The sequence below is a fragment of the Oncorhynchus gorbuscha genome, linkage group LG12 (assembly GCF_021184085.1).
Source record: "Oncorhynchus gorbuscha isolate QuinsamMale2020 ecotype Even-year linkage group LG12, OgorEven_v1.0, whole genome shotgun sequence".
Classification (NCBI taxonomy): Eukaryota; Metazoa; Chordata; class Actinopteri; order Salmoniformes; family Salmonidae; genus Oncorhynchus; species Oncorhynchus gorbuscha.
The window spans coordinates 15,136,041-15,162,631 of record NC_060184.1 but is presented as its reverse complement, the minus strand read 5'-3'; the positions used below and the strand labels follow the sequence as shown (position 1 = coordinate 15,162,631).

The 26,591-nt window shown below is 41.4% G+C and overlaps 2 protein-coding genes across 3 annotated transcripts in view; both read right to left on the bottom strand.

The window, feature by feature from the left end:
• ezrb (ezrin b) overlaps positions 1-18,824 on the bottom strand; it is a 55,405-nt gene extending 36,581 nt beyond the window's left edge. The window contains exons 1-3 of one of the 2 annotated variants that reach the window (XM_046291208.1): positions 18,670-18,824; positions 17,292-17,401; positions 9,497-9,580 (exon numbers count right to left, since the gene is read on the bottom strand). In XM_046291208.1, coding sequence (XP_046147164.1) covers positions 9,497-9,580; positions 17,292-17,303 — 96 coding nt within the window. In that variant the 5' untranslated portion in view covers positions 17,304-17,401; positions 18,670-18,824. The remainder of the gene's footprint in view (positions 1-9,496; positions 9,581-17,291; positions 17,402-18,669) is intronic. The other variant, XM_046291209.1, reaches the window with a different exon arrangement.
• A 772-nt stretch (positions 18,825-19,596) lies between these two features.
• rsph3 (radial spoke head 3) lies at positions 19,597-26,073 on the bottom strand. The gene is made up of 9 exons (XM_046293198.1): positions 25,817-26,073; positions 25,340-25,427; positions 25,104-25,245; positions 24,837-24,982; positions 24,200-24,403; positions 23,389-23,551; positions 22,837-22,923; positions 22,306-22,412; positions 19,597-21,104 (listed from the first exon to the last, which is right to left on the bottom strand). Exons 1-8 carry the CDS (start codon positions 25,927-25,929, stop codon positions 22,336-22,338), a joined length of 1,020 nt encoding a protein of 339 aa, XP_046149154.1. The 5' UTR covers positions 25,930-26,073; the 3' UTR covers positions 19,597-21,104; positions 22,306-22,335.
• Positions 26,074-26,591: the final 518 nt, after the last annotated feature.

The window sequence follows — 26,591 nt, the reverse complement described above, 5'->3', positions numbered from 1 at the left end:
TTCCCTCCTGCAACGTGGCTGAGTGACTCATTGCAAGCTTAAAGAACAGTGCTGCAGGCAGCTGTGCAAAAATTGAGGGGAACTAAACTTACGGAGGACCTATCATCCTTTCACTCCCTCCCTCCTCCCTACCTTCTCTTCCTCAGTATCCTCTGCTAAAGCTACTTATTATTTTTACTAATGGCATGGCACTGGCATTAAACAAAGCCTGTCTATGTATGCTGATGATTCAACCCTATATGTGTCAGCAACCACAGCAAGTGAAATCCCTGCAACCCTAAACAAAGAGTTGCAGTCAGTTTTAGAATGGGTGGCCTAAACTAGTCCCGAACATCTCTAAAACTAAGAGCATTGTATTTGGTACAAATCATTCCCTAAATCCTGGACCTAAATCCTGGCTGTTGAGTAAGTTGTCATGGTCAAAACATATTGATTCAATGGTTGTAAAGATGGGGAGAGGTCTGTCCATGATAAAGAGATGCTCTGCTTTTTTGACACCACACTCCACAAAGCAAGTCCTGCAGGCTCTAGTTTAATCTGATCTTGATTCTTGCCCAGTCTTGTGGTTAAGTGCTGCAAAGAAGGACCTAGAAAAACTACAGCTGGCCCAGAACAGTGCGGCACATCTTGCTCTTCCCTGTAATCAGAAGGCTAATATCAATAATATGCATAGCCGTTTCTCTTGGTTAATAGTTGAAGAGAGACTGACTGCATCACTTCTTGTTTTTATAAAAACAATGTGTTCCAAATAGTTTGTATAGTCAACTTACACACAGCTCTGACACACACACTTAACCCAGCAGACCTGCCACCAGGGGTATTTTCACAGTCCCCAAATCCAGAACAAATTCAAGAAAACTTATAGTACTAAATAGAGCCATGATTGTATGGACCTCCCATTTCAGATTGCTCAAGGGAACAACAAACTTGGTTTAGATAGTTTGTGTACATACTCATATGTAAGCTATGTCAGATGTTTTAAATGTATGTAGTTCTGTCCTTGAGCTGTTGTTGTCTATTAATGTTCTGTATTATGTCATGTTTTAGGTTTTGTGTGGACCCCAGGAAGAGTAGCTGCTGCTTTTGCATTTTATCACTCTAAATTTCAAGCTTCTGCATCTAACCCAAGGAAACCCTTTTCCACCTTCTCCTCCCTCCTTAATCGTCCACCCCTCCCCCTCCCTCCCTCCTTCCTCTCTGAGGACGACTTTGTTAACCACTTTGAAAAGAAGGTTGACGACATCCGCTCCTCAGTCAATTAGCCTATTGAGTCCACTGGTCCCACTCGCACATAACTATCCTACGCCTTGACCTCATTCTCCAGTTGAAATTCTGTGACAAGTGAGGTCCGGCCTCCTGACAACCTGCCCACTTGACTCCAAACCCCCCTCCCTTCTCCAGTCAGCTCTGAAGACCTTTTCCCATTCCTCACTTCCCTCATGAAATCATCCTCGACCACTGGCTGAATCCCATCTGACTTCAAAATGGCTGGAGTCTCTCCCCTCCTCAAAAACCAACACTCTCACTGGTCTCCCTTATGTATCATCTTTCCAAAACACTTGAGTCTTTGACCAACTCTCTCCCATCTCTCTCAGAATTATCTTCTTGACCCTAACCAGTCAGGCTTCAAGACGGGTCACTCAACCGAGACTGCTCTTCTATGTGTCAGAGACTGTCCTCACTGCCAAAGCTGACTCATCTCCTCTGTTCTCACCTCCTAGATCTCTGCCTTCCGCACCATGAAGCATCAGATTCTCCTCTCCACCCTCTCAGGGCTGGATGTCTCAAACATCGCATACTCTTGAACTGCATCCTACCAATATTTTGTCTTTTTGCAACAACAAAAAAGTGATGTTAGTGTGTAGTTCTAGTAGTAAATAACTAGTGAAAACACTACCAAGATCTGAATTTAGTTAAACTACCACCAAGCTACAGTAAAATGTAGTTAAATGACTACATATAGTTCACTACTGGTCTACTGCACTGGTCTACTCCCCAACACTATGCCTCTATTGTTTGACTTCTAAGGAACCCTAATAGTGAATGACTAGTGTGTACTGTCTGTATGACTGGTTTCTTTACAACACACTGGAACATTAGGAAATGTTGGAACATTAGGAAATGATGGGCTGGGAATTGCCAGGGACCTCACGAACCAGTATTATTATGATACTTAGGTGCCGATACGATATGATATGTATTCGGTGTCACAAACATATTGCTCCCCATATGTTTGCTGCAGCAGAGGGAGAAGAGAGAGCCATGAGAAAACCAGTTCTGATCAGTCATGGAAATAAAAGGGCTGAAAACTAATTGGCTCCCTATTTAAAAAGAAGATGGAGAACAAGCTATGAAGGAAAAATACTGGAGTTTTGGTGCAGGTACAGCCAACTAGCACAAAAATAATATTACGCTATTGTCAAAATGATAAGATAACATATATCGTAAAAGACTACACCCTGATATGTAACTATATCGATTTTATTCTCCCATTAATCAGGGATTAGCGTACTGAGAGGGAAGAGTAGTCAATTACAGATCTGGGGAATCACTTGTTGCTGTAAGGAGAGGTGCTCTTTTCCGCTGACTTCGGAGCTCAACTCTGATAGACCAGAGACGTCTTTGATCTCTAGGTTTTTTTTATTATTTTGCAAAATGACTGCAACATAGATATATGTATAGGCTGAAATGGCACCCTATAGTTATATATTATGGGTTATAGAGAGTCTATAGACCAGGCATTTCAATTAGGATGAGAGACTCTCAAGTCGCCAGGCCATGTTCTGTTTGTGTCGCTGCCAGATTCCCCACCCAATCATCATGTGGGGTGCTTAGCTGGTTGGGTGAAGCAGCTTGAGTGAACACACACACACACACACACACACACACACACACACACACACACACACACCCCATTCCTATCCGATAAGCAGTGGCCAAGGTTAACATAAAATCAAGCGCCCAGTACTTACTTAGCTGCCACCAAATATGGATCTGGGCTAACGTGCCAGAGTTGCAGGAGATGAATGACTTTGATTCAGGTTAAGTTTTTTCTCTCTAAATTTTATTTTAGCACAACAAGCACTGACTAGTCAGGCCTGAAATGAGAGAGTGCATCTGACTGTGTTGTCTCCCCTGGAATGAAAGTCCTGAGGGTTTCAGGACACAAACAGCCCCTTTCATGGGTCTTTGGGACCGGGAACCACACAGAGGAGGTAGAGAGAGAGAGGGTATTGAGTCATCTAAATGAAGGATTTCTTTTCCCCAGGGGAATAAGTACAACTAGAGGCCTTTGTCCGTCTGCAAAAGCAGAACATGTCTGTCTAGGGATGGGTCAAACAGATTTTTATCAAATAACAATAGTACCTGTATTAAAGACAAAACCCCACCGTATGTACTGGAAAGAACTAATCAACCTTCCAGGAGTTAAAAGGCTGCAAAGTACTTGACCAAAGAGTTACAAACTGGGTGTGACACTCACTGCCAGGCCATCAGCCAATCATTAAACAGCTCTAAGACAAACATTTGCAGTTGAATCAATGAAGCTCAAACTGTAGATTACATGTTAGCTGTTCTCACCCAACACAAAAGACCTAGTTTTGTCCCACAATGGATTCAAGAATTGTGCCATGCATGACATCAAAAGATTCTCTCATTCTTTATCTTTGGGGCGCAGCTCATTGTTATATATGCAGTATTATTCAAAGGATTAACGATGTATAATATACACAATCTACATCCCGTATATAAAACTGGAGGGGGAAAAAACTAAAGCAGCTTGAACCACCTCTGGACAACTTTAGAGAATCTCCCACTCTGCATCTCATGCAGTCTGTACAGTGAGACAGGAGCACGAATGTCACACCTTGCACGGTCACTCCAGTCAAACTTCACAGTGAACGTTTCTCTCAGCAGTGTTTACGAGGGCAAAAGCCCAGAGAGAGAGTCATCTGTTTAGGTGGCCTGTCCTGAACGGATACATTCACAGTATCTAAGAAAAGCTGTGGGGGAAAAGGCTTTAAGCAGTTCTATGGAAAAATCTAAGTGAGTGTGTTGAAGAGGTAGGGCTGAGGCAGCAGGGCTGCACATCAATGGTCCTATGATCAGGGCCCACCACAGAGAGGGGCCCACTCCAGGCCACTTTAACAGGGGATGGGCTCACCACTGATGCTGAGTAATACCAGTGTGTGTGGGGGGGGTCACTGTGTGTGTGTGTGTGTGTGTGTGTGTGTGTGTGTGTGTGTGTGTGTGTGTGTGTGTGTGTGTGTGTGTGTGTGTGTGTGTGTGTGTGTGTGTGTGTGTGTGTGTGTGTGTGTGTGTGTGTGTGAACTGGGCTGCTCATTTGACGGCTATACAGTATGGAGCAGGCCTTTGCCGAGAAGCTGCTTAAATAAACAGCCCCTCGTGGCATGCTGGGACAGCTTCACATGAAGGTGCAAGCTGGTGGCTCTGATATTCAGCAGTCTCAGCCATGTACACAGGCTTGCGTGGCCTCCAGATTATGGGCCTCACAAAAACTAGGGCAAAGCAATTGACTAGGTACTGGTCTGTTTCAGCTGTCGTGGGCAGCCTAGCTGTTAGGAGAAGGAGGTGCCTTCTGTACACTTGAGTGCCACGCATACAGGGACCTTTGAAATGTTTGTACATTTGATTGGTGGATTCAAATAAAGTATTTAAAATGTGTGTGTGTGTGTGTGTGTGTGTGTGTGTGTGTGTGTGTGTGTGTGTGTGTGTGTGTGTGTGTGTGTGTGTGTGTGTGTGTGTGTGTGTGTGTGTGTGTGCTTCTGTCTCACTGTCTGTTCTTTCTGCTACTGACTTCACCCGTTCATGCCAAGTTTCTAATTCAATTAGGTCACAGGCTTTGGACAGACATTTCTAACCAGAGGAAGCAGTAGTTCAACGTCAGTAGACTTCAACTTTGGCTGCTGGTGGTTATCAGATGGACAGTTCACAAGACAAACCCATTACGTGCACCTGTATTGTGAGCGTCGACAAACTGTTTCCCAACACAGATTATTCTGGTGCACGACGATGTCTCGCACACCCCACTGAGGCCTTTCAACACGTAGCGGACGGAATTCTTAGTGACACTGAAGTGGAACATCTGAATCTAATGCTGATATCTCTGCAGAGAGCCTGAACTGAAGGTAAAATTCCCTAGACATGTATCCACATACACACGTTATTCAGGAAGGGCTATGCCAAGCCAAGATAAGGCCTTTCCTCTCCCCATGGCGTGGTGGAATAAAGGCCTGCTACAGATGTAGGATCTTAATTTGAACCAGTTTGAACTGTACAGCAGGAAAATATTCCTGCAGCAACAGGAAATGTGAGTTATTATGTAGATCATAATTATTGGACATTGTAGGGGGTTGATACATTTTTTGTTAGGGCAAAATCAAGTCTGACATTTTTTTTGTGGAAATTACAACATTTAGAAGCTATTTTTAAACCTTGAATATACTACAAGTTTGCATTTCTTACAGTGCAGGAAAATGATCATCAACAAAAGAGTGAAAAAAATAAGATCCTACATCTGTACATCCCATGATGCCTTTGGAATCCAGTCCATACTGTGGCTACAGACGTGACTCAACCATTACATAAGCACATACATTTTTTATTTTTTTTATTTGTCAAATACACCAGAAAGGTGCAGTGAAATTTGTTGTTTTACAAGGTCAGACATGGTAGTATGGTGCCCCTGCAGCACATAAGAGCTAAGTGCCTTGCTCAACGGCACAGACAGATTTTTCACCTTGGGTATTTGAGCCAGCAACTTTTGCTCTAACCACTAAGATAGCTGCCGCCTCTTCACATCCAGTACATTACACTGAAGTACCAACCAACAAGAGGTTACGGCAGCAACTTACTACAAGCTCAATGTACAGTAATCTGAGAACAATACGATATTGTCTTATTGTCCCTCTATACTTACTATACAAACATGCTGTATTCAAAGATATTGTACAGAAAACATTGATGTCAGGAACCGGCTCAAACACATGTATATCTGGGTTCCATGGGAAGGACAATGGTTGGAATGATTCACTTCGAGAGGTCGACCGATTATGATTTTTCAACGCCGATACCGATTATTGGAGGACAAAAAAAGCCGATACTGATTACTTGGCCGATTGATATATATATATATATATATATAATAATGACAATTACAACAATACTGAATGAACACTTATTTTAACTTAATATAATACATCAATAAAATCAATTTAATCTCAAATAAATAATGAAACATGTTCAATTTGGTTTAAACAATGCAAAAACAAAGTGTTGGAGAAGAAAGTAAAAGTTCAATATGTGCCATGTAAAAAAGCTAACGTTTAAGTTCCTTGCTCAGAACATGAGAACATATGAGAGCTGGTGGTTCCTTTTAACATGAGTCTTCAATATTCCCAGGTAAGAAGTTTTAGGTTGTAGTTATTGTAGGACTATTTCTCTCTATACCATTTGTATTTCATATACCTTTGACTATTGGATGTCCTAATACGTACTTTAGTATTGCCAGTCTAATCTCAGGAGTTGATAGGTTTGAAGTCATAAACAGAGCAATGCTTGAAGCATTGCAAAGAGCTGCTGGCAAAAGCAGTAAAGTGCTGTTTGAATGAATGCTTACAAGCCTGCTGCTGCCCACCATCGCTCAGTCAGACTGCTCTATCAAATCCTAGACTTCATTATAATATAATAATAACACACAGAAATACGAGCCCTAGGTCATTAATATGGTCAAATCCGGAAACTATAATTTCGAAAACAAAAAGTTTATTCTTTCAGTGAAATACAGAACCGTTCCGTATTTTATCTAACGGGTGGCATCCATAAGTCTAAATATTGCTGTTACATTGCACAACCTTCAATGTCATAATTATGTACAATTCTGGCCAATTAGTTTGCAACGAGCCAGGGGTCCCAAACTGTTGCATATACCCCGACTCTGCGCACAATGAACGCAAGAGAAGTGAAACAATTTCCCTAGTTTAATATTGCATTACATTACATTACATTACATTTAAGTCATTTAGCAGACGCTCTTATCCAGAGCGACTTACAAATTGGTGCATTCACCTTATGACATCCAGTGGGACAGTCACTTAACAATAGTGCATCTAAAACTTAGGGGGGGTGGGGTGAGAGGGATTACTTAACCTATCCTAGGTATTCCTTAAAGAGGTGGGGTTTCAGGTGTCTCCGGAAGGTGGTGATTGCCTGCTTACATGAATTTATTTGAACTTAAAATGCAGGTTTAAAAAATATATACTTTGTGTATTGATTTTAAGAAAGGCATTGATGTTTATGGTTATGTACATTCGTGCAACGATTGTGCTTTTTTCGCAAATGCACCTTTGTTAAATCATCCCCCGTTTGGCGAAGTTGGCTGCCTTTGTTAAGAAGAAATAGTCTTCACACAGTTCGCAACGAGCCAGGCGGCCCAAACTGCTGCATATACCCTGACTCTGTTGCACAGAAAGCAAGAGAAGTGACACAATTTCCCTAGTTAAAAGAAATTCATGTTAGCAGGCAATATTAACTAAATATGCAGGTTTAGAAATATATACTTGTGTAATGATTTTAAGAAAGGTGTTGATGTTTATGGTTAGGTACACATTGGTGCAACGACAGTGCTTTCTTCGCGAATGCGCTTGTTAAATCACCTGTTTGGCTAAGTAGGCTATGATTCAATGATAAATTAACAGGCACCGCATTGATTATATGTAACGCAGGACAAGCTAGATAAACTAGTAATATCATCAACTATGTGTAGTTAACTTCTTAAGGTATAGGGGGCAGCATTTTCACTTTTGGATAAATAGCGTGCACAATTTCAACTTCCTGCTACTCATACCGCTTCCACTGGACGTCACCAGTCTTTGGAATTTGGTTGAGGTTATTCCTTTGTGCAATGAAGAAGTACGGCCATCTAGGAACTGGGTGACACTGTTGAGTGTTGCGCAAGACTTGAAAAGTAGCGTTGGTTTGTTGTCTTCCTGTATTGAACACAGATAAACCAGTCTTCAATTTGATCGATTATTAACGTTTAAAAATACCTAAAGTTGTACTACAAAAGTAGTTTGAAATGTTTTGGCAAAGTTTACAGGCAACTTTTGAGATATTTTGTAGTGACGTTGCGCAAATTGGAAGCTGTTTTTTTCTGGATCAAACGCGCCAAATAAATGGACAATTTGGATATATATGGACGGAATTAATAGAACAAAATGACCAATTGTGATGTTTATGGAACATATTTTGGCCAAGTGGGATGCAAGCGTCTCCTATCCTAGAGAGGTTAACTAGTGATTATGTTAAGATTGATTGTTTTTATAAGATACGTTTAATGCTAGCTAGCACCTTACCTTGGCTCCTTGCTGCACTCGCATAACAGTTAGTCAGCATGCCACGCAGTCTCCTCGTGGAGTGTAATGTAATCGGCCATGATCGGTGTCCAAAAATGCAGATTACCGGTTTTATGAAAACTTGAAATCGGCCCTAATTAATCGGCCATCCCGAATAATCGGTCGACCTCTATTCACTTCCATAAATAATGTCTATTTTACATCTAGATTGTTATATATATTGTAATCTGATAAAAAGGAAAAAGCTTTTATCATGCTCTCTCTTCTAACACTACCGGTAATCAGTTTCAGTAGCCTCACACTACCAGTAATCAGTTTCAGTAACATCACCCTACCGGTAATCAGTTTCAGTAGCCTCACACTACCAGTAATCAGTTTCAGTAGCCTCACACTACCAGTAATCAGTTTCAGTAGCCTCACACTACCAGTAATCAGTTTCAGTAGCCTCACACTACCAGTAATCAGTTTCAGTAGCCTCACACTACCAGTAATCAGTTTCAGTAGCCTCACACTACCAGTAATCAGTTTCAGTAACATCACCCTACCGGTAATCAGTTTCAGTAGCCTCACACTACCAGTAATCAGTTTCAGTAGCCTCACACTACCAGTAATCAGTTTCAGTAGCCTCACACTACCAGTAATCAGTTTCAGTAGCCTCACACTACCAGTAATCAGTTTCAGTAACATCACCCTACCGGTAATCAGTTTCAGTAACCTCTTGGCTCTAAGCACAACACCCCTTTCGGGAAATGGTTGCTAGAGTACGTGAGGAGAGAGGGTCTGATAAGAACAATTCCAGTTCAAATCTCTTGAAACCCTGCCTTAGATAACATATCAATGGCTGTGAGTGGGTACAGGACAGGCCTGGAGGTATGGAGAGGTGGGGGAGTGGGCTTGGGGCCGGGTCACTAGAGCAGGGCAACTGATAAGCGCGCACACACACACACACACACACACACACACACACACACACACACACACACACACACACGAGAGGATGGCTTCAAAATATATTTCATAAAAATGTCTGCAAAAATATATTGTAAATACTCTAGGTGCTCTGTTGTTGCTGGTAATAACAGGACCACCCCAATAACAGCAAGAAGGATACTGTAAACACTGACCTGGTCAAAGAGCTGTTTACCAGTGGTGCTGGGCTGGACGGCAAACTCCAGCTCAGCGTCCATGGTGGTGACACGAACATTGACCTGTGGAGGGAGAGACATGACAGAAAGACATTAGTAACACAAAAACATGACTATTTACTATCTAGTCAGAGAGAGAGGGGTTAAAACACTATAGAAACTAACAATGACAGAGCAGCTGAGGAGCAATCTACATGTCACACAGACGTGTACTTCAAAGGGGTTGATACTGTATGTAAAGACAGAATAAACACAACAGAGCATGTGTTTGTTTATCTATGCTTTGTAACAGACAGAAAGACTGATCGGAGGGAACTGAGTGGGAAAATCACGATGTGTTTTACCTCAAATATTTACTCCTGAGCTCCCGTTTCAGATTTCATACTAAGCTAGTCTGGTAAACTTCCCTGTTTGACTATAAAGTAAATTGTGTGTGGTTGTGAAGCACGTCAGCCTTTTGTAGCTACCAGCTGCAGTTAGCTAGTTACAATAAAGGCACATGGTTGACTTCAGAGGGGGCCCCTGTCGGAGATAGCCATAGGTGGTGAGGGCGATAGTGTCATAACCCCTTGACACAGACCAGCCTATCAGGATAGCGTGGGTGGGCAGGGAAGTTTCTCAATACAGGCTATGTCCATTCACTGCAGTTTTGAGAGAAAAGGCATGCGTTTCCATTCTTCGGTTAATGATTGATAAGGCTGACCTATGCTGCACAAACAGTCCTTCTAGTTTTGGCCTGCTTACGGAGGTCCACTGAGGTAATAAAATGATTCAAACAAATAAAACGTTGAAAATACAGAGAAAAACGTAGGGGGAAAAAACAGCCTTGTGAGTTGCAATGAGAGCATCTTCCCGATTTCCATGAATGAGACATGACATCAACTGTGTAAGGCTTTCACAATAGAGACCCGTGATAGGATATCACCACTTCAGTGACTAAAGTCCTGCTAAAATACATCATATTCATTACAATGTCAGCATTGTAAGCTCTCTAACACACACCAGTCCTTCAACTCTCTCTTCTAGGTCAGATGTTGTTTCAGTTATGATTCGGTTCTACAGTACAGTATTTACCCAGGTTATTGGTTAGCACTGACTGACAACCCTATAAAGAAGTGTGTGGACTTAGAGATGAGGGAGCGGAAGCCTGCTGTTAGCAAAGCCTTTGGTGTAATCTGTCATCTCCTGGCCATTGTGAATGACATTGAGGCTCTGTAGTGAGCAAACTCAATGGTGCCTAATGGAAACGGCCAAACGGGACGTCTGCTGGGCTGGGCCCTGGGCTCTTACTGACTGACTGTTGACTCACAGCCATGCTCCCTAGCTGCCTCGTGGGCTACATACTGAGCCTACACAGAATAACTGACGTGACGATGGCAGTAGACAATTATTCCATAGAATGAACAATTCAACCCTTTCAGAACAAAGTGAATGTGAATGGACTACGAGAGAAAATTGCATCTACATTTACATTTAGGTCATTTAGCAGATACTCTTATCCAGAGTGACTTACAGTCAGCACACTTAACTATGGTAGATAAAAGGTAAGGTAGGTAATGTAGATAAAAGGTAAGGTAGGTAATGTAGATAAAAGGTAAGGTCGGTAATGTAGATAAAAGGTAAGGTCAGTAATGTAGGTGAAATGTAAGGTAGGTAATGTAGGTGAAAGGCAAGGTAGGTAATGTAGGTGAAAGGCAAGGTAGGTAAGGTAAGGTAGGAGAAAGGCAAGGTAGGTAAGGTAAGGTAGGTGAAAGGTAATGTAGGTGAAAGGTAAGGTAGGTAATGTAAGTGAAAGGTAATGTAGGTAAGGTAATGTAGGTGAAAGGTAATGTAGGTGAAAGGTAATGAAGATGAAAGGTAAGGTAGGTAATGTAGATGAAAGGTAGGGTAGGTAATGTAGATGAAAGGTAAGGTAGGTGAAAGGTAAGGTAGATAAAAGGTAAGGTAGATAAAAGGTAAGGTAGATAAAAGGTAAGGTAGATAAAAGGTAAGGTAGATAAAAGGTAAGGTAGATAAAAGGTAAGGTAGATAAAAGGTAAGGTAGGTAATGTAGATGAAAGGTACGGTAGTAATGCAGTTAAAGGGAAGGTAGGTCATGTAGATAAAAGGTAAGGTCGGTAGGGTAGATGAAAATGTAAGGTAGGTAAGTTCAGGTAATGTAGGTAAGGTAGATAAAAAGTATGGTAGATAAAAAGTAAGGTAGATTAAAGGTAAGGTAGGTAAGTAAGTTTAGGTAAGGTAGTGTAGGTATGGTAGATTAAAGGTAAGGTAGGTAAGGTAGTGTAGGTAAGGTAGATTAAAGGTAAGGTAGGTAAGGTAGTGTAGGTAAGGTAGGTAAAATAGATTAAAGGTAAGGTAGGTAAGGTAAGGTAGGAAAGATAGATAGATAAAAAGTAAGGTAGGTAAGGTAGATGAAAAGGTACAGGTTGGTAAGGTAGCATTGAAAGGTTGTTTATTTTTTGCATTGGAAAAGCCTCATAATGGACATATTGAATGTTGTGGTCAGCTGTGACTGGGTCAGTCTGAGTCTGGGAGTCCAGTTGGAGGTAGTTCAACAGGAATTCAGCATGGCACACCGTAGCAAAACATTTTCCAATAGAAAAATGAAAATATGTGTTCTTATTGGACAAATTTAGCAAGTACCTACTTGTTTGACTCCAATTCAAAATGCTTTCTCTCTATTGAACCCAACCAGAGACTGACAGTATCATCACTAAACCTGGAGGTGAGGGGCTCCTAGCTCACACTGTGGGAAGCAGCATCCAAAACAGAGGTAAAAAAAGAGAGAGGAAAACTCCATTAAACAGCAACACAAAGATCCCCTTTCAGCTGGGCCTCCCCAGTGGTTCCTCTCCTATACCACTATGCCTTCTAAACAGACTCCCAGACTGCACACAGTCAAACTGACTCCAGATCAGCTGTGTGAGGGAGACAGACAGGGCCTTTTCCCTGTGATGACACAGATAAACTGACTCCGGATCAGCTAAGTGGAGGAAAAGGACAGGAAACGTGCACAACGTTATCCCTCCACATCATTGTATAATATACCTAGAGTAATGACTAAATCGGGGCACCCTAAGTCAACACACCCAGACCAACAGAGAGAGGAACAAGTGAGTGGGCACCGCCACACACACAAAACCAGTGGGTGAGTGACATCTGATCTCATGCAAGTCGACTAACGGTAAGTCACTGAAGCCATTCAGTCAGAACATTACCAGAAAACATGACATTAATGATAAAAATACACTGGGCAAAGACCTACATTTCCAGAAAGTGCAACTCTGGTGAGAATGACTATAATTATTATTCTGAAACCATAAGAGAAGTACACGTATGCTTATGACAGCAAACTTTCCAACTGACTCGAAATGATCCTTTGTATATTAATCAACAAACCAAATGTGATTTGACTCAATGTGATACAATAACACTTGTTGCATAAACACATTCATTTTCCATTCTAAATTATGGGCCTCCCTGAACTGTCAGTCAGTCAGTCAGTCAGTCAGTCAGTCAGTCAGTCAGTCAGTCAGTCAGTCAGTCAGTCAGTCAGTCAGTCAGTCAGTCAGTCAGTCAGTCAGTCAGTCAGTCAGTCAGTCAGTCACAGGAAAGGGGCCTGTAAATGATGTATATGTCTATGGTGTATGTAGGCACCTGAGCTGAGCCATAAGGGAAACTGAGCATCTACCACCACGATGGCAGTAGACAATTATTCCATAGAAAGAACAATCCCCCCCACACTTTCAATCTGAAATCCCCATCACCAACTCATTAATTTGTCATTATTGCAGATTAAACGTGTTTGATACATTATTGGCTCTATATTTATATTTTAAAATCGCCACCGTCTCATCTCAATCGAATAGTTTAGACTGTTTGGATGTGTTGACAGACTCGGAGTGAGTTGCTTCTACCATGCAGTGCGTGTAGCAAAAGTGATTACTGTCCTCGTTATGAAATTATCAACTTTACCCTGTATATCCAAAAATTACCATAATACTGATTGTTTCAAGCAAAACTACCAAAATTAGAAAGCGCAAGCCATTTTATAAACATTTGAATGCTGAAGGTGATGCGCAGGTGTGCCAGTTCACTAGTGCTGAGCGATGAACCCAAATGTTGGTTATTTTCTGTTTTTTAAACAACTAATTGACCAACATTGGTTCAATAATTTGAATTCCATTTCATGTGGGGTTTATCTCGAGATAAATCAAATCCAGACTACTAAAATTGTGATTTTGTCAGGCTGCATAGGCAGCCCCTCTATAGAGATGAGATGATGACTTGGAACGAAATAAAGTCATCAAATAAAACAAATGTAATATACACAACAACTGAAATATTTTATTAAAGTCATGTGAATAAATTATGGTTAATAAGTGTAATGGGCCGTCACTACCATCATGGTACTTTTATTAATAGTTTTATTCTGTGTTCTTAAGACATTCAACCCTCATAATGCATAGTGTGTTTAATGTTTAAAATAATAATAGAAAACAGAGATTATTATTTTGATAATCTAACAGAAACCGAACAGAATAGCTCTAATTGGTCATTGTGCAAAGCTGCATCGCACGCAGTTTGACTATGCTACTGATAGTGCCTAGGGTTGTTGGGAATGCAAAATGACTTGTAGATCAATGACTGTCAACACAATTACATGCTAAGTTCGACACTGAAGGCGAGGATGCGGTTGTCACAAAAGATGAGGTATTTTCGGAAGGTATAAAGAAAATAATACAAAAAAATACAACAAAAAAAACCATCTTGAAAACATTCTTCAATCAGTTCATCAGTTCTCGCATCCGCTACAAGACCATGGTGCTTGCCTACGGAGCTGTGAGGGGAACGGCACCTCAGTACCTCCAGGCTCTGATCAGGCCCTACACCCAAATAAGGGCACTGCGTTCATCCACCTCTGGCCTGTTCGCCTCCCTACCACTGAGGAAGTACAGTTCCCGCTCAGCTCAGTCAAAACTGTTCGCTGCTCTGGCTCCCCAATGGTGGAACAAACTCCCTCACGACGCCAGGACAGCGGAGTCAATCACCACCTTCCGGAGACACTTGAAACCCCACCTCTTTAAGGAATAAGGATAGGATAAAGTAAAACCCCCCTCCCCCCTTAAAATATTTAGATGCACTATTGTAAAGTGGTTGTTCCACTGGATGTCATAAGGTGAATGCACCAATTTGTAAGTCGCTCTGGATAAGAGCGTCTGCTAAATGACTTAAATGTAAATGTAAATGTAAATTCTTCATCAAGAATATGATCCATATGGAAATATTGACAATGAAAAAGTTAGGAATGTTGTTCACTTGTGTAATGTAATTGCTACATTTACAGTCAATATAGCATTAAAACTAGTTTTCCAGATTGCATTTCGGCCTTAAAGATATGAATATTGGGTCACGACTGAGACAATCTGGTTTATTCTGGGTCCCGAGGCAAAACCATTTGAGAACCTCTAGTCTAGTATGCAACACCCTTCACTGGTTAATGAGTTGGTTGACCGATGGTGATCATCATCTCACCACAGTGGCTCAACAGAATGGGCTACATGCTGCATTCACATTCAATATTTAACAACGGTGTGGCTTTAAAGGAGTCTGTTGCAATGTGGGGTTGTCATGGGAACATGTCTGCAATGCCCCACAGAACCATATAGCCATAAACTCCCACTGGGCTGGGTCCTACCTGCTGACCAGTTGAAGGTCCCATGGAGACTGGAGTGGGGGTAGAATACACCCCTGCTGCGTCCCTTTCAATAAGGTATTTAGGACTGAGACCTCTAATAGTGGGTTAGTTTTGCAGACTGGGCAGGCACCTCAGCTTGGCCAACTTGTTGACTGAACATAGTGTATTAACTTTTGTTAACAACTAAAGACTATATAATGATGTGATAAGTGCCAACATGATGACTCTTCGGAGTGACATGCCCAGAGGGCGTAACAGCAGGCATCGTCATATTATTGAGTTATCAATTATACACGAGAACAAATTATTAACAATGGGTTTCAGACAAGAGAAGGAAACACCCACATCTGTGTGTGTGTGTGTGTGTGTGTGTGTGTGTGTGTGTGTGTGTGTGTGTGTGTGTGTGTGTGTGTGTGTGTGTGTGTGTGTGTGTGTGTGTGTGTGTGTGTGTGTGTGTGTGTGTGTGTGTGTGTGTGTGTGTGTGCGTGTGTGTGCGTGTGTGTGTGTGTGTGACTGTCAAATGGATGTTCAAGGGGCCGTGAAACAGGATTCAGGGAGAGCCAAGGAGGGAACATGATTCACTTGATGACAATGTGCAGGTTGGCATTTATTGGGATGACTCATGTACTGGAGGCAGCTCTGCAGGATAGTCAATAGCTGGCATAGCCACAAAGTAATACAATCTGAAATCTAACCCTAATCTTTACCGCACTGTTTACCTTATGCCTAACTTTAATTTAAGACAAATTTAAGCAATTTTTTGTTTTTGTGAATTCTTACGATATATAGCCAATTTTGACTTTTCCACTAGATGGGCCAGCTGAAATCACTCGGGTCTGCCTCCAGGACAATATGTATCCTATTAAAGGTCAACCTGCTGACAATGTGTCATTCTGACAAGTGTAAATTGAGAGAGAGAACACCAAACCAGGATCTCAATCTCAGCTGCTCAAATCTCAACTTTCTCTTGTCAGATTACTTTCTCTTCTAAACCAATGAAATCTACTCTAGTTGCATTTCTCTATATGATAGATACATTCTACGAGGTTTGAAGTGTTTTTCACAGTAAATAGGATTTTGGCTTAAATGGTTGATAGTATTACATCACAACTCACGATACTGAATCTCAATATGGGCTGATCATCATGTCAGTGAAACTCAGTTTGTGTTAGAGAAAGCCCTTCTAGTCAGTAGTGAGCGTAGCAGCCACAGCCTAACAAAAAATGTTGACCAACCAACGCTATAAATAGAAGCAAGATCATTAAAAAAACATTGGCAATATTTAATGTCTTTCTTAACTCACGGTATATAGAGAGAAGCCAGTAAGTGGCAGTAAATCAATGCTTATGCCTCATCATTGATATCGTGGAGAGAAAATAAAACGGTCTGCCATTATATTACCAAGAAGGGCAGGTTTTCAAGTTGTGTGCCTAAATGTGGAGTACCAGAGAGTGCTACTGTGTCATGTAGCCAGCACCACAATGATGTCACTTTCCAGTGATGCTCTTAACACTTTATGACTCCTAGTCTTCTAGTGTCTCAGATGAGAGACTAATGAAAGTCCAGTTTTTGGGGGAAGTGCTGTCAAAGACAAATGTCACCAAAAAAATGACCAGCTTTAAACCCAGGTAGGCCTCAGCTAGGATATTACATTAAGTCAAATAAAAAGGTTCCGAGAGTAAGACTAATGAAGACGACTAAACTTCATGTGAGGAAGCACATATATTCAGACAGTGTGACCACTTACAAGAGGCCAACTTCCTATTCTCATCTTCAAGAGAACGTATTGATATAAGTGAGGATGTTTGTATTTTCATCTACAAGTGAAACTACAAATTAAACCATATAAAAAATCATATATATTTGGTGTAAGATAGTCATTACAGCACAAATAGCGTATAGTATCTCCTCTTATCATGAGCAGACATCGTGTCTCTTGCCTGCCTGGCCTACTTGGATCTCGACTCAGGACTGCCAACGTATCCTCGTTCGTTACCAAGCATATGTTTAGACAACTCAGTAGAACTCTGACGACCTTAACATCTTTGAAATATATCAAATCACTGCAATACTTACAGCTTTAGGCATTTTGTGTCCTTTTCCTGGGTCCGTGCGCGGAGCTGTGAAGTTGGTTTCCAAATACTTCGGATAGTCTACTAAATGACGTCTCCACAGTCAGTGCCTTCCTGTCAGAGAGAGCGAAAGAGGATAAACGCGTTTCAGCCACTCCGGTGATAACCAGTCAGACGGGACTACCCTTCCTTCTTTAAACGCTGGTGCGAAATAGAGATTGGTTGACACAGCCGTATGAATCATTTTTTATAAATAGTCTATGGAAATTAAGATTAAACGAGCCTCACCCATAACAGCCACAAAAAGGAGAGTCGAGCTTTAACAACGAAATAAATTAGGAGTCTCCACCCTTATAGGTAAACATCTTACTTCAGCACCACTACTGTGGTATCTAGGTGTGATCCTTGCTCGGATAAAATTATGAGGGGACGTTCGATATAGCCTACAGTATATGATACACGGTGTACTGCAGATACATTTTCCTTCAGAATCAATTAATATTGGCTACTACTGGGTGATGTGAAGCCAATACAAAGTAGCCTATCCATCACAGGGACATCAAATATACTGTTGAGTATCAAATATACTGTTGCGTTTAGGGTCTGCCGTCTGTTACAATGTAACACCTCCTTTAACAGGGCAGTTGGGATCACAAAATAGCCACGAGCTTCATTAACTTCTGAAGAAAATACACATTAGACCAACACTGTTTAGGCTATTTCAAAAAGAACAAAACCTATTAGGTTACACGACGTGTGTAGAAGTAGACTGGGGCGGCAGGGTATCCTAGTGGTTAGAGCGTTGGGCTAGTAACCGAAAGGTTGCAAGTTCAAATCCCCGTTCTGACAAGGTACAAATCTGTCGTTCTACCCCTGAACAAGGCAGTTAACCCACTGTTCCTAGGCAGTCATTGAAAATAAGAATTTGTTCTTAACTGACTTGCCTGGTAAAATAATTCAAAGACAGACCTACAAAGTAAACAAGTTGAGTCCACCTAACGTTACCAACCTAAATCTGTAGTTACCTAGCATAGGCTAATCAGTGAATCTTCTTTGTTGTCAAATGTCATAATATTATTATTTTACCTACTCGAATAGGCTTTAAGTGTGCATTTTGGAGCAAACATTCGAATAAAATAGCCGTTGCATCATTTTTACACTTGCAAGCTACATACTCTTCCATTTCTAGCATTTTACCAAGCCACAACCCACTACAATTATCCCAGACACCTGTTGTTATATTTCTCCCCTTTGTGGGAAGCGGCGGCAGAAGTGGTGCAACAAGTGCGGAAACAAAGTAGTGAGCATCCCTATTCTGTTCAACAGTCTCACGTTTACATAAATATTCGATCGCCTATTCATTAATAGGTACAATGGCTTACCAGAGCAGGTGTGATTTAAGATGGTTCTACCGCAGGGCAGCCTCGGACACTCCTCTGCAGAAACTAACAGCGCGGCAATATGGCTGACCCTCCGCTACTTCAGCGCTCCGACTATTGCCGCCTGCTTGCATGAGTTCCTGTTTGTCACCGGTGCCAGGCAAGGGGGAACCGTCATTCGTACAACAGCGACTCCCATTAACGACACGTAGTTTATACTGAAAACTGTTTGAACTCAAGCAAGCTTGTAGAAAAATGAAAAATAAGGGCAAAACCCTACAACTGATCTACTGTATGATTAAAATGGTATGTTTATTATGGAGAAACATTCTTTTAAAATTAGTAACCTAATTTGTGATAAGTAATGAAAATTAATTTGGGGTGAAAATATATGGCAAAGCTTTAAAATTATCATAGCAAAATGTTGACCATTGACGGATCAATGATTCAATGTGGCACCCAATTCTGTGGTCAATAACTCTTTATGGGCACATTGTTTCTGGTACCCTGACAACCCTTTATGGGGCACCTATATTATGTCATTTATCACCGTTGAAACCACTCAGTAGGCCTGCATTTATATCAAATCAAATCAATTTATATAGCCCTTCGTACATCAGCTGATATCTCAAAGTGCTGTACAGAAACCCAGCCTAAAACCCCAAACAGCAAGCAATGCAGGTGTTGAAGCACGTTGGCTAGGAAAAACTCCCTAGAAAGGCCAAAACCTAGGAAGAAACCGAGAGAGGAACCAGGCTATGAGGGGTGGCCAGTCCTCTTCTGACTGTGCCGGGTGGAGATTATAACAGAACATGGCCAAGATGTTCAAATGTTCATAAATGACCAGCATGGTCAACTAATAGGTCTGGGACAGGTAGCACGTCCGGTGAACAGGTCAGGATTCCATAGCCGCAGGCAGAACAGTATAATCATTTATATTCTGAGTCTCGCTATATCAACCAGGCAGAATATAACATTGGCTACAGTCAAAGCAAATGTTCTTAATAGTACATACTGCTCATTGTTGACTAGATCTAGCAAACAATTATACAATTAGCCTGTTATATTTGGCTAATTATAAAAAGACAGGCACTAAACAGCATATTTATTTCACCAATGCAATGGCTTCACTCCATGACCTTAAGGATAAAAACAGACCAGATAGAATAGTTGTCATTGTACAGAAGGGAAGACCTTGAGATAACCAAGAGGCCACATCATAAGCGTATTCAGATGAGAGCATTATGTGAGCATTATGTGCCATAAGTTTATTATCAGAGTAGCTTTAACATGATTCATTGTGTTAAGGGTTTTGGCATACAACTACAAAAAAGTGCAAAATTACATTTTAAAAAAAAGTCCTTTAAAAAGACACCCTATAATCTGAGAATTTTACGAATTGCTATTGCTACATTAAGTCTATTATGGGAAGTGGTAATTAAATACCACACATTCATTCTAACAAAATTGCTATGGCGTCATGAACAAACAAAAGCAAGATATTAGATGCACGTGTATATTTGTTTGGATTACCATTCTTGTGTTTCTATTTGTATGGTTGAGTAATAGTGCGCGTCAGAAGCACACCCTTTAAAACTCAACCTAGGAAACGCTGTGAACGGGTTGGGGAGGTTTCATAAATGGAAACGGACCAATAGTTGAGTAGGATTAAAATAGAACGGTATATATCAGAGATAGACGCTGAAGTGCGTGCACTAAAATGCGCGCTATAGGTCACAACGCATGCATTCTATTGGAGCGAAACAGCCACTTGTAAAGAGGAAATAGTTTACAATCTATTTATAAACAACAAGGATCGTATACATGTGTCCTGAAACACAGATGTACTGTACTTTCCAGCATGTCTTATTTGTTTAAAAAATAAATAATAATAAATAGCATAATTGTATGACCGCAAGAAGTAGGCAATATTTTTGGTTTAGCAGATTACTTTCAAATTAAGGCACTGGCACAAATACTATAGGATTGTTGTTGAGGGATGTGACTTTTTGTAAACCGGAATTTAGTGATTGAACACCAGTATAATTTCAAGAGACATACAATTTTGGGAAATTGACTGTACCAGCAGGGAAAATAAGACAAGTCACCAATTGCACATTGTGAGCTACTGAAACACAAGCCTCCAACACATTACATCAAAAGTCAGTAAACTCTGTCTACAACACTAAGGGTATGGACAGGAAACTAATAGGCTATAAATGCACTGTCCATGAAACCAGAGACTAATGCGATTTGTGGAAAATGCTAAGAGTTAAATCTATAGTCTTTATTGTAGACAGTTGTTCGATATTTTCAAATCATGAATATAAGTAGAGTAAATATTTTTTAATAACCATTTAATGTACTGTGCTGCACAGATATGTAGAGATTTTCCTTTCGCCATTCAGCTCCTCAACTTTTCACTTGAAATGCATTCCCTGTAAAGAAAACAGACCAAAAAAGCATGGTTTGTGTTAACTTCCTGGACACAGTAGCAGCAGAGATTAACTTTGTAATGGATTACATTATGTACAGTACATATGATTAAAGGTGCTGTGCTGTCTGGGTTAGATTAAACACTTTAAAATAATCCAATTGGTGTTCGTTCAGAATATCAACCAATAATGTGATTGGATTCTGTTTGGGGAAAGACAGAAGTGTCTGAATGGAGAGGAATGCCCTATACGTAATCTTGATGGATTTTTGCATTTAGCCAGGACCGCTGGATTAACAACATGCTGATGCAAATATTTTTATTTTTAAACACTGTGGCTTTAGACAGCACAATCAGATCTGGGACCAGACCGGCTATAATAGTATGGGTTATTTACTGTATATGCAATAGCAATGAGTCGTCAGGTGTAAAAACAGTGCTCTAAGCCTCTGTTCTTACAGAAGTGTGGTTAAAAACATTAACATCAACCTGCTTTATCAGTCACTCTACCATCCTGATTGTAACTCAAGGGAGGAGCTGTTAAGTGGTGTAGGCCAGCATGAGGAACATGTAGTACATCTCTCTAAGGACCGAATCATAATTTGAAAGGGTTCTATCTGGAACCAAAAGGATTCTACCTGCAACCAGAAAGGTTTCTTCAAATGGTTCTCCTCTGGGGACAGCCGAAGAACCCTTTAAGCGTGTTGCTTGAAATCCATGCCTGCATAACTCAAGTTGTCATACAAATCATTCATGCATGTTAAGTCTGACGCACTTAAGGTGTGACAAAAGTCAGACTTAAGTGCGCCTTTTAAGTCTGACTTGTGTGTAACATGGATGAAAGATTTGCATGAAGACTTTAGTTATGCAGGCATGGATTTCAAGCTACACGCTTAAAGGGTTCTTTAGCTGTCCCCAGAGGAGAACCATTTGAAGAAACCTTTTCGTTCCAGATAGAACCCTTTCGACAGAGGGTTCCACACGGAATCCAAAAGGGTTCTCCTATGGGGACTACCGAATAACGGTTTTGGATTCAGGCCTGACAGAATGGGGAGGTCTCTTTCATTCAAACGAACACACTCACAGCATCAATGGTTCTGGCTCCAATATCAAATAACTAGCCTTAAGAAGCATACAGGCAGTGGGTTTATTCATTTGTTTATACCGTTAACAAATGCTGGTTCTTTCGAATTGGCTGATGTTACCTGTATGTCCCCCCATAGTGGTACAGGCCCTCATTGGGTGGAGTGGTCGTGGGGCTGCATCTGTTGGAACAGCTCCAGCCTCTTCTGGGTGACATCATGGATAAGCACTAAAACAAATACGGAGAGGGTATGCTATAACTCTTTGGTCTGTGTCGGAGTACCCTGGTGGGTTTAACCCTCATGGTTCTAGTTCCCCTTGTGGACATAACACAGATATAACATAGGCATAACACGTGTCTTTGAAATGGCATTTTATAGGTTGCTGTTGCATCAATGGTCTTTGTAGGATATGAGTTCAGAACTGCAGCGCTATAAATGCCAGGGGGGTGGTTCTCTAAATTACAATCGCTTCTGTAGTATTAAATAATAGCCACTAGATGGAGCCAAAACAATGTTTATGACCAGTTAAATCTCAAGAGGGCCTCACAGCAAGGCTTATGGGAAGGCTTATGGGAATATGTTAACTGCACAGATACTAAGATTTAAAGTATTGATATTTGAAAAATCTCAGAAGTGCATTCATCCACTTACTGTCCAACACTGCTCTTGCCACGTATCTCTTATCCAAAGTGTTACTGACATGAGCCATCAGCCACGGGAGGAAGCCAGTCTCAATATCTGGACATTAGAGAAGACCAGAGCACACACGCAAAAAAAAAAAACACATTGAATGTTAAATACTGTAAATATGCATGCATCTTTAGAACCAAATACTTAATATGTTGGTACTCAAACTATACATAAGGATAATCTCAATTGCATACTCCTTGAGTCCTCTCTCCTCAAAACCCATTTGATGAGAAAGCCAGATGTCCCTCCGATCTGACCTTCACCTCCAGGCGGCAAGGAGCAAGGATGCGAGGACTATGCAGTGAGATTCTTCCATGGATCTTCACGTGGATCCGAGGAAGACCAGCTGCTGCCATCGCAACAGCTAATGGGAATTCTAATAAAATACCAAACTAATACCAGTCTTGGCAGTCCTCTCTTATGCATTGAACATCTCATGTAGCACGACCACTTATGTAACTGTTGGAGGAAAGGGTCAAGGGACAGTCAGCAGGGCCCTGGGGGAAGACTGACCTCTCTCCACAGGGTCGTAGAAGTAGCCGTGTTCCCTCAGCGTGGTGTAGACCGAGGGGAGCAGGTCGGCCAGGTAGTGCTGGGCAAACGCTCGCGCCGCAATCTTGTCCGCAGTCTCCATCTCCTTCTTCAGCACCTCTCGCTGCTGGGTGATCCGACGCTCCTGTTCAGAGAAGAGAGACAATGAAAGTCATGGGTCTGTTTCCCTCCAAAGAGTCTGTCTGGAACCTCATGCTATGGTGCCGGAGCCGGTATCAAACCCAGGTCAGGGATTGAGGGTTGCCTTATTGCCTGGGGAAAGTGCCCTGAGCAGTCACTCAAGTTAAGCATGCTGTGAGGCTGCTCCATTCGTCAGGTGTTTTATTTTACTTGACTGATAACAACCAAAATGCAAAGAATTCCAATAGTCTGGTCTTTCTGGTTCCTCCCATGTGTGTTGGTAAAAATAGCTACTTTAAAATGTTCTGGCAAGTTATCATAATTTTGGGGTACACCAAAATACTGCTGACTTGCCCAAGGGGCGATTGCCTTTCAGACCTTATTGTCAATCCCTGCAGGCTGATTAATTGGCATTAATTGGCACCGTCTTCCCTAGTGAAGGCCTAGGCATTCACTCAGGAAGCAAATATTTTCAGGTCTCAGGCAAGCAGACCACCAATCAGCACCCTAACAAACCACCTCTGTTGCACTATTGAGAGTAATGGACATTAACTTTTTTAAACTAATCTATCCAGTCACTCATCTTTGGCCTGAGAATTGGTTACATGTATCCGTGTGGCAGCAGCCATGTCTGGTGGTCCTGTTCCTGTACCTTCTCCTCACGGTGGCGTCTCTCTTGCTCCTCCAGCCGCTGCACCTCCACCAGCTCGGCGTTGCGGAGCTCCTCGAAGGCCCGCTGCTGTGCCCGCAGGCTGGCCAGCTCCTCCTCCTCCATGACCTCCAGCAGGGCCTGCTCCACAGTCTTCCCCACCAGCACCTCCAGCACCGGGCGCACCTCCATGTCAAAGTCGAACAGCTGCAGGGCAAGGCAGGGGACATGGGCAGGGGTTAAAAAGTGGGTAAAAAATAAATAAAGGGTTAAAAGTGTGTTGAATATATTTTCAAATATACCGTTTCAGATTAAAACTACACCTTTTAGAACAATGCGGACTGTGAAGAGACACCCACATTGTTATATTATACATTTTGTATTGTAGATATGTAGTGGTAGAGTAGTGGTGTAATAATGTGTTGAATGATGTACTGTTTCGTTTATATTTTTTTCTGATGTAATCGCCTTAATCTTGTTTGGACCCCAGGAAGAGTATGGGGATCCATAATAAATACAAGATATGCCTAACGTGTTTTCAACCTGTTGCCAATCCATTTGAAGGAAGCTCCTTCACAAAATGTTGAATTGTTTTCATTGCATAAAAATGAAGAAGAGGAAAAATAAAAAGATGTAATACCTCTCCCTCCTCTATCTGTGTGGCCACATCTTTACCGGACTTGGCAGGAATGAAGAGGGGGGTGGCCGGTTTGTCCAGGAAGGCATCGGTCTGGCACTCGACGCTGGTGTCCTCTATGCGATCATTCAGCTCCTCAAGATAAAGCTCTGAAATAATCCATGTAATTATTTCCAGCTCTGGACATAATCCAACCTCTGTGTTGTCCTATCAATCAACAATGACAGTAGGCAGCTGAGATGTTGTTTTACCCATAGATTTAGGTTTTACCTGTCTGTACATCTATGTGCTTCCTTCCCTCCAGAGCCTCTGGAGTCCTGGGCCTGAACTGCTCCATGGCACGCTTCCGAGCGACCGATCTCCTTCTGGACTCCTGCAGTCTCTGGACCTCAATAGGGTCAGGGTGAGCTGCCTGGCCAATACATAATTATACAAGACGTGATGGAAACATTTTTACCAATGTGGTTATCACTTTCAATATCTGACTTGGTGAGCTGGAAACTCACCACTGGTAGGATGTGCTGGGCATATGTGTTTCCCCTGACAACACGTCGGTCATACATGATGTTTCCATAATTGCTCTGTCCATCACTTCTGCATGACAAGGAAACAGGTGCTCTTTTTTTTCTATGTACAATCTTGATGAAAACGAATTAACATACACTTATCCACAGCCATGCACTAACACAGTTACATTAATGAACCAGGTTTTGCACCTGTTTTTTTAATCAATCAAGACTGGATAGCGTACTTATTGAAAACCTGAACAATTGCTAGCACCATTTCAGCTGCCTGACCCTGCAAAATATACAGTGCAACAACTGGCAGGAATCGAAATGGAACTGACCCCAACTCTGCTATACTGGCAATAATCTAGCTACCCATTTCATTATGCAAAAAGTCTAGTTGTTTACGCTGCTGAAGTGAGCTTTTGGCTCATCTATAAGTTACTGACAGCATATGTCGTTGTCTATCAAACCTACTGCTCCGCGGCGGGCTCTCTGTATTTGGTGCGGTTTTGAACAGGTCTTGGGCGACTGGCGAATGTGTAAGTCCCGTTTGGAGCCTCCTTTTGAGGCTGTAAAACGGATGTCATTCTTTGACTTACAGTTAGCAATTAACTAATCTCTAACTAGCAAAATTATTCTAATGAAAACAAACCGTATTATTTGATAAAAACATTCAAACTGGTAGCTAAATTAAAGTGAAGAAGAGTGTCTAGTTGTTGACGTTTGTCATAGCAACGATTTCCAGGAAGTGTAACTTTGCTGTTACATCACTTCCTTGGTTGCCTGCTAGTAGTTTTGTTTTTTTGGTTGAGGGGGCTAGCAAAGCAAGGCATTTACATTTTATGCAGGACTGACATATATTCAGCTCAAGTAATTTCATTTTAATAGGATGGTCTTCCACTCAACTCTTATGGACCCTTATGTACAGTTCAATAATAAATAGAATCCTATGCACTATGCAGTATGGAAAAACAAAATCTTTACTTTAATTCAAATATTGCCTAATAAAATGCATATAGGAGAAAAAGCTCATTATAACGTGGCTTCAATATAGTTTATGTACAGAAAAGGCAACAATTATTGTTTTATAAATGTTATTCAAGTGGTATCGTAGTTGCGTAAATGTAATGCATCTGCTCTTTGTTACTGTTTTGTTGGTTTTGGAACGACCCATTATTTGATGGTTTAAGAAAGTTACATTTTGGGTCTGGATTTCAGACTCTTCCTCTTCATCCTCATATACCTCCCC

Coding starts and splice junctions, on each gene's coding strand:
- rsph3 (XM_046293198.1), bottom strand. CDS start 25,929: ATGACATCCGTTTTACAGCCTCAAAAGGAGGCTCCAAACGGGACTTAC. Junction 25,428..25,816: donor AGAGAGCCCGCCGCGGAGCA/GTAGGTTTGATA, acceptor CTTGTCATGCAG/AAGTGATGGACAGAGCAATT. Junction 22,924..23,388: donor CTACGACCCTGTGGAGAGAG/GTCAGTCTTCCC, acceptor TCTAATGTCCAG/ATATTGAGACTGGCTTCCTC.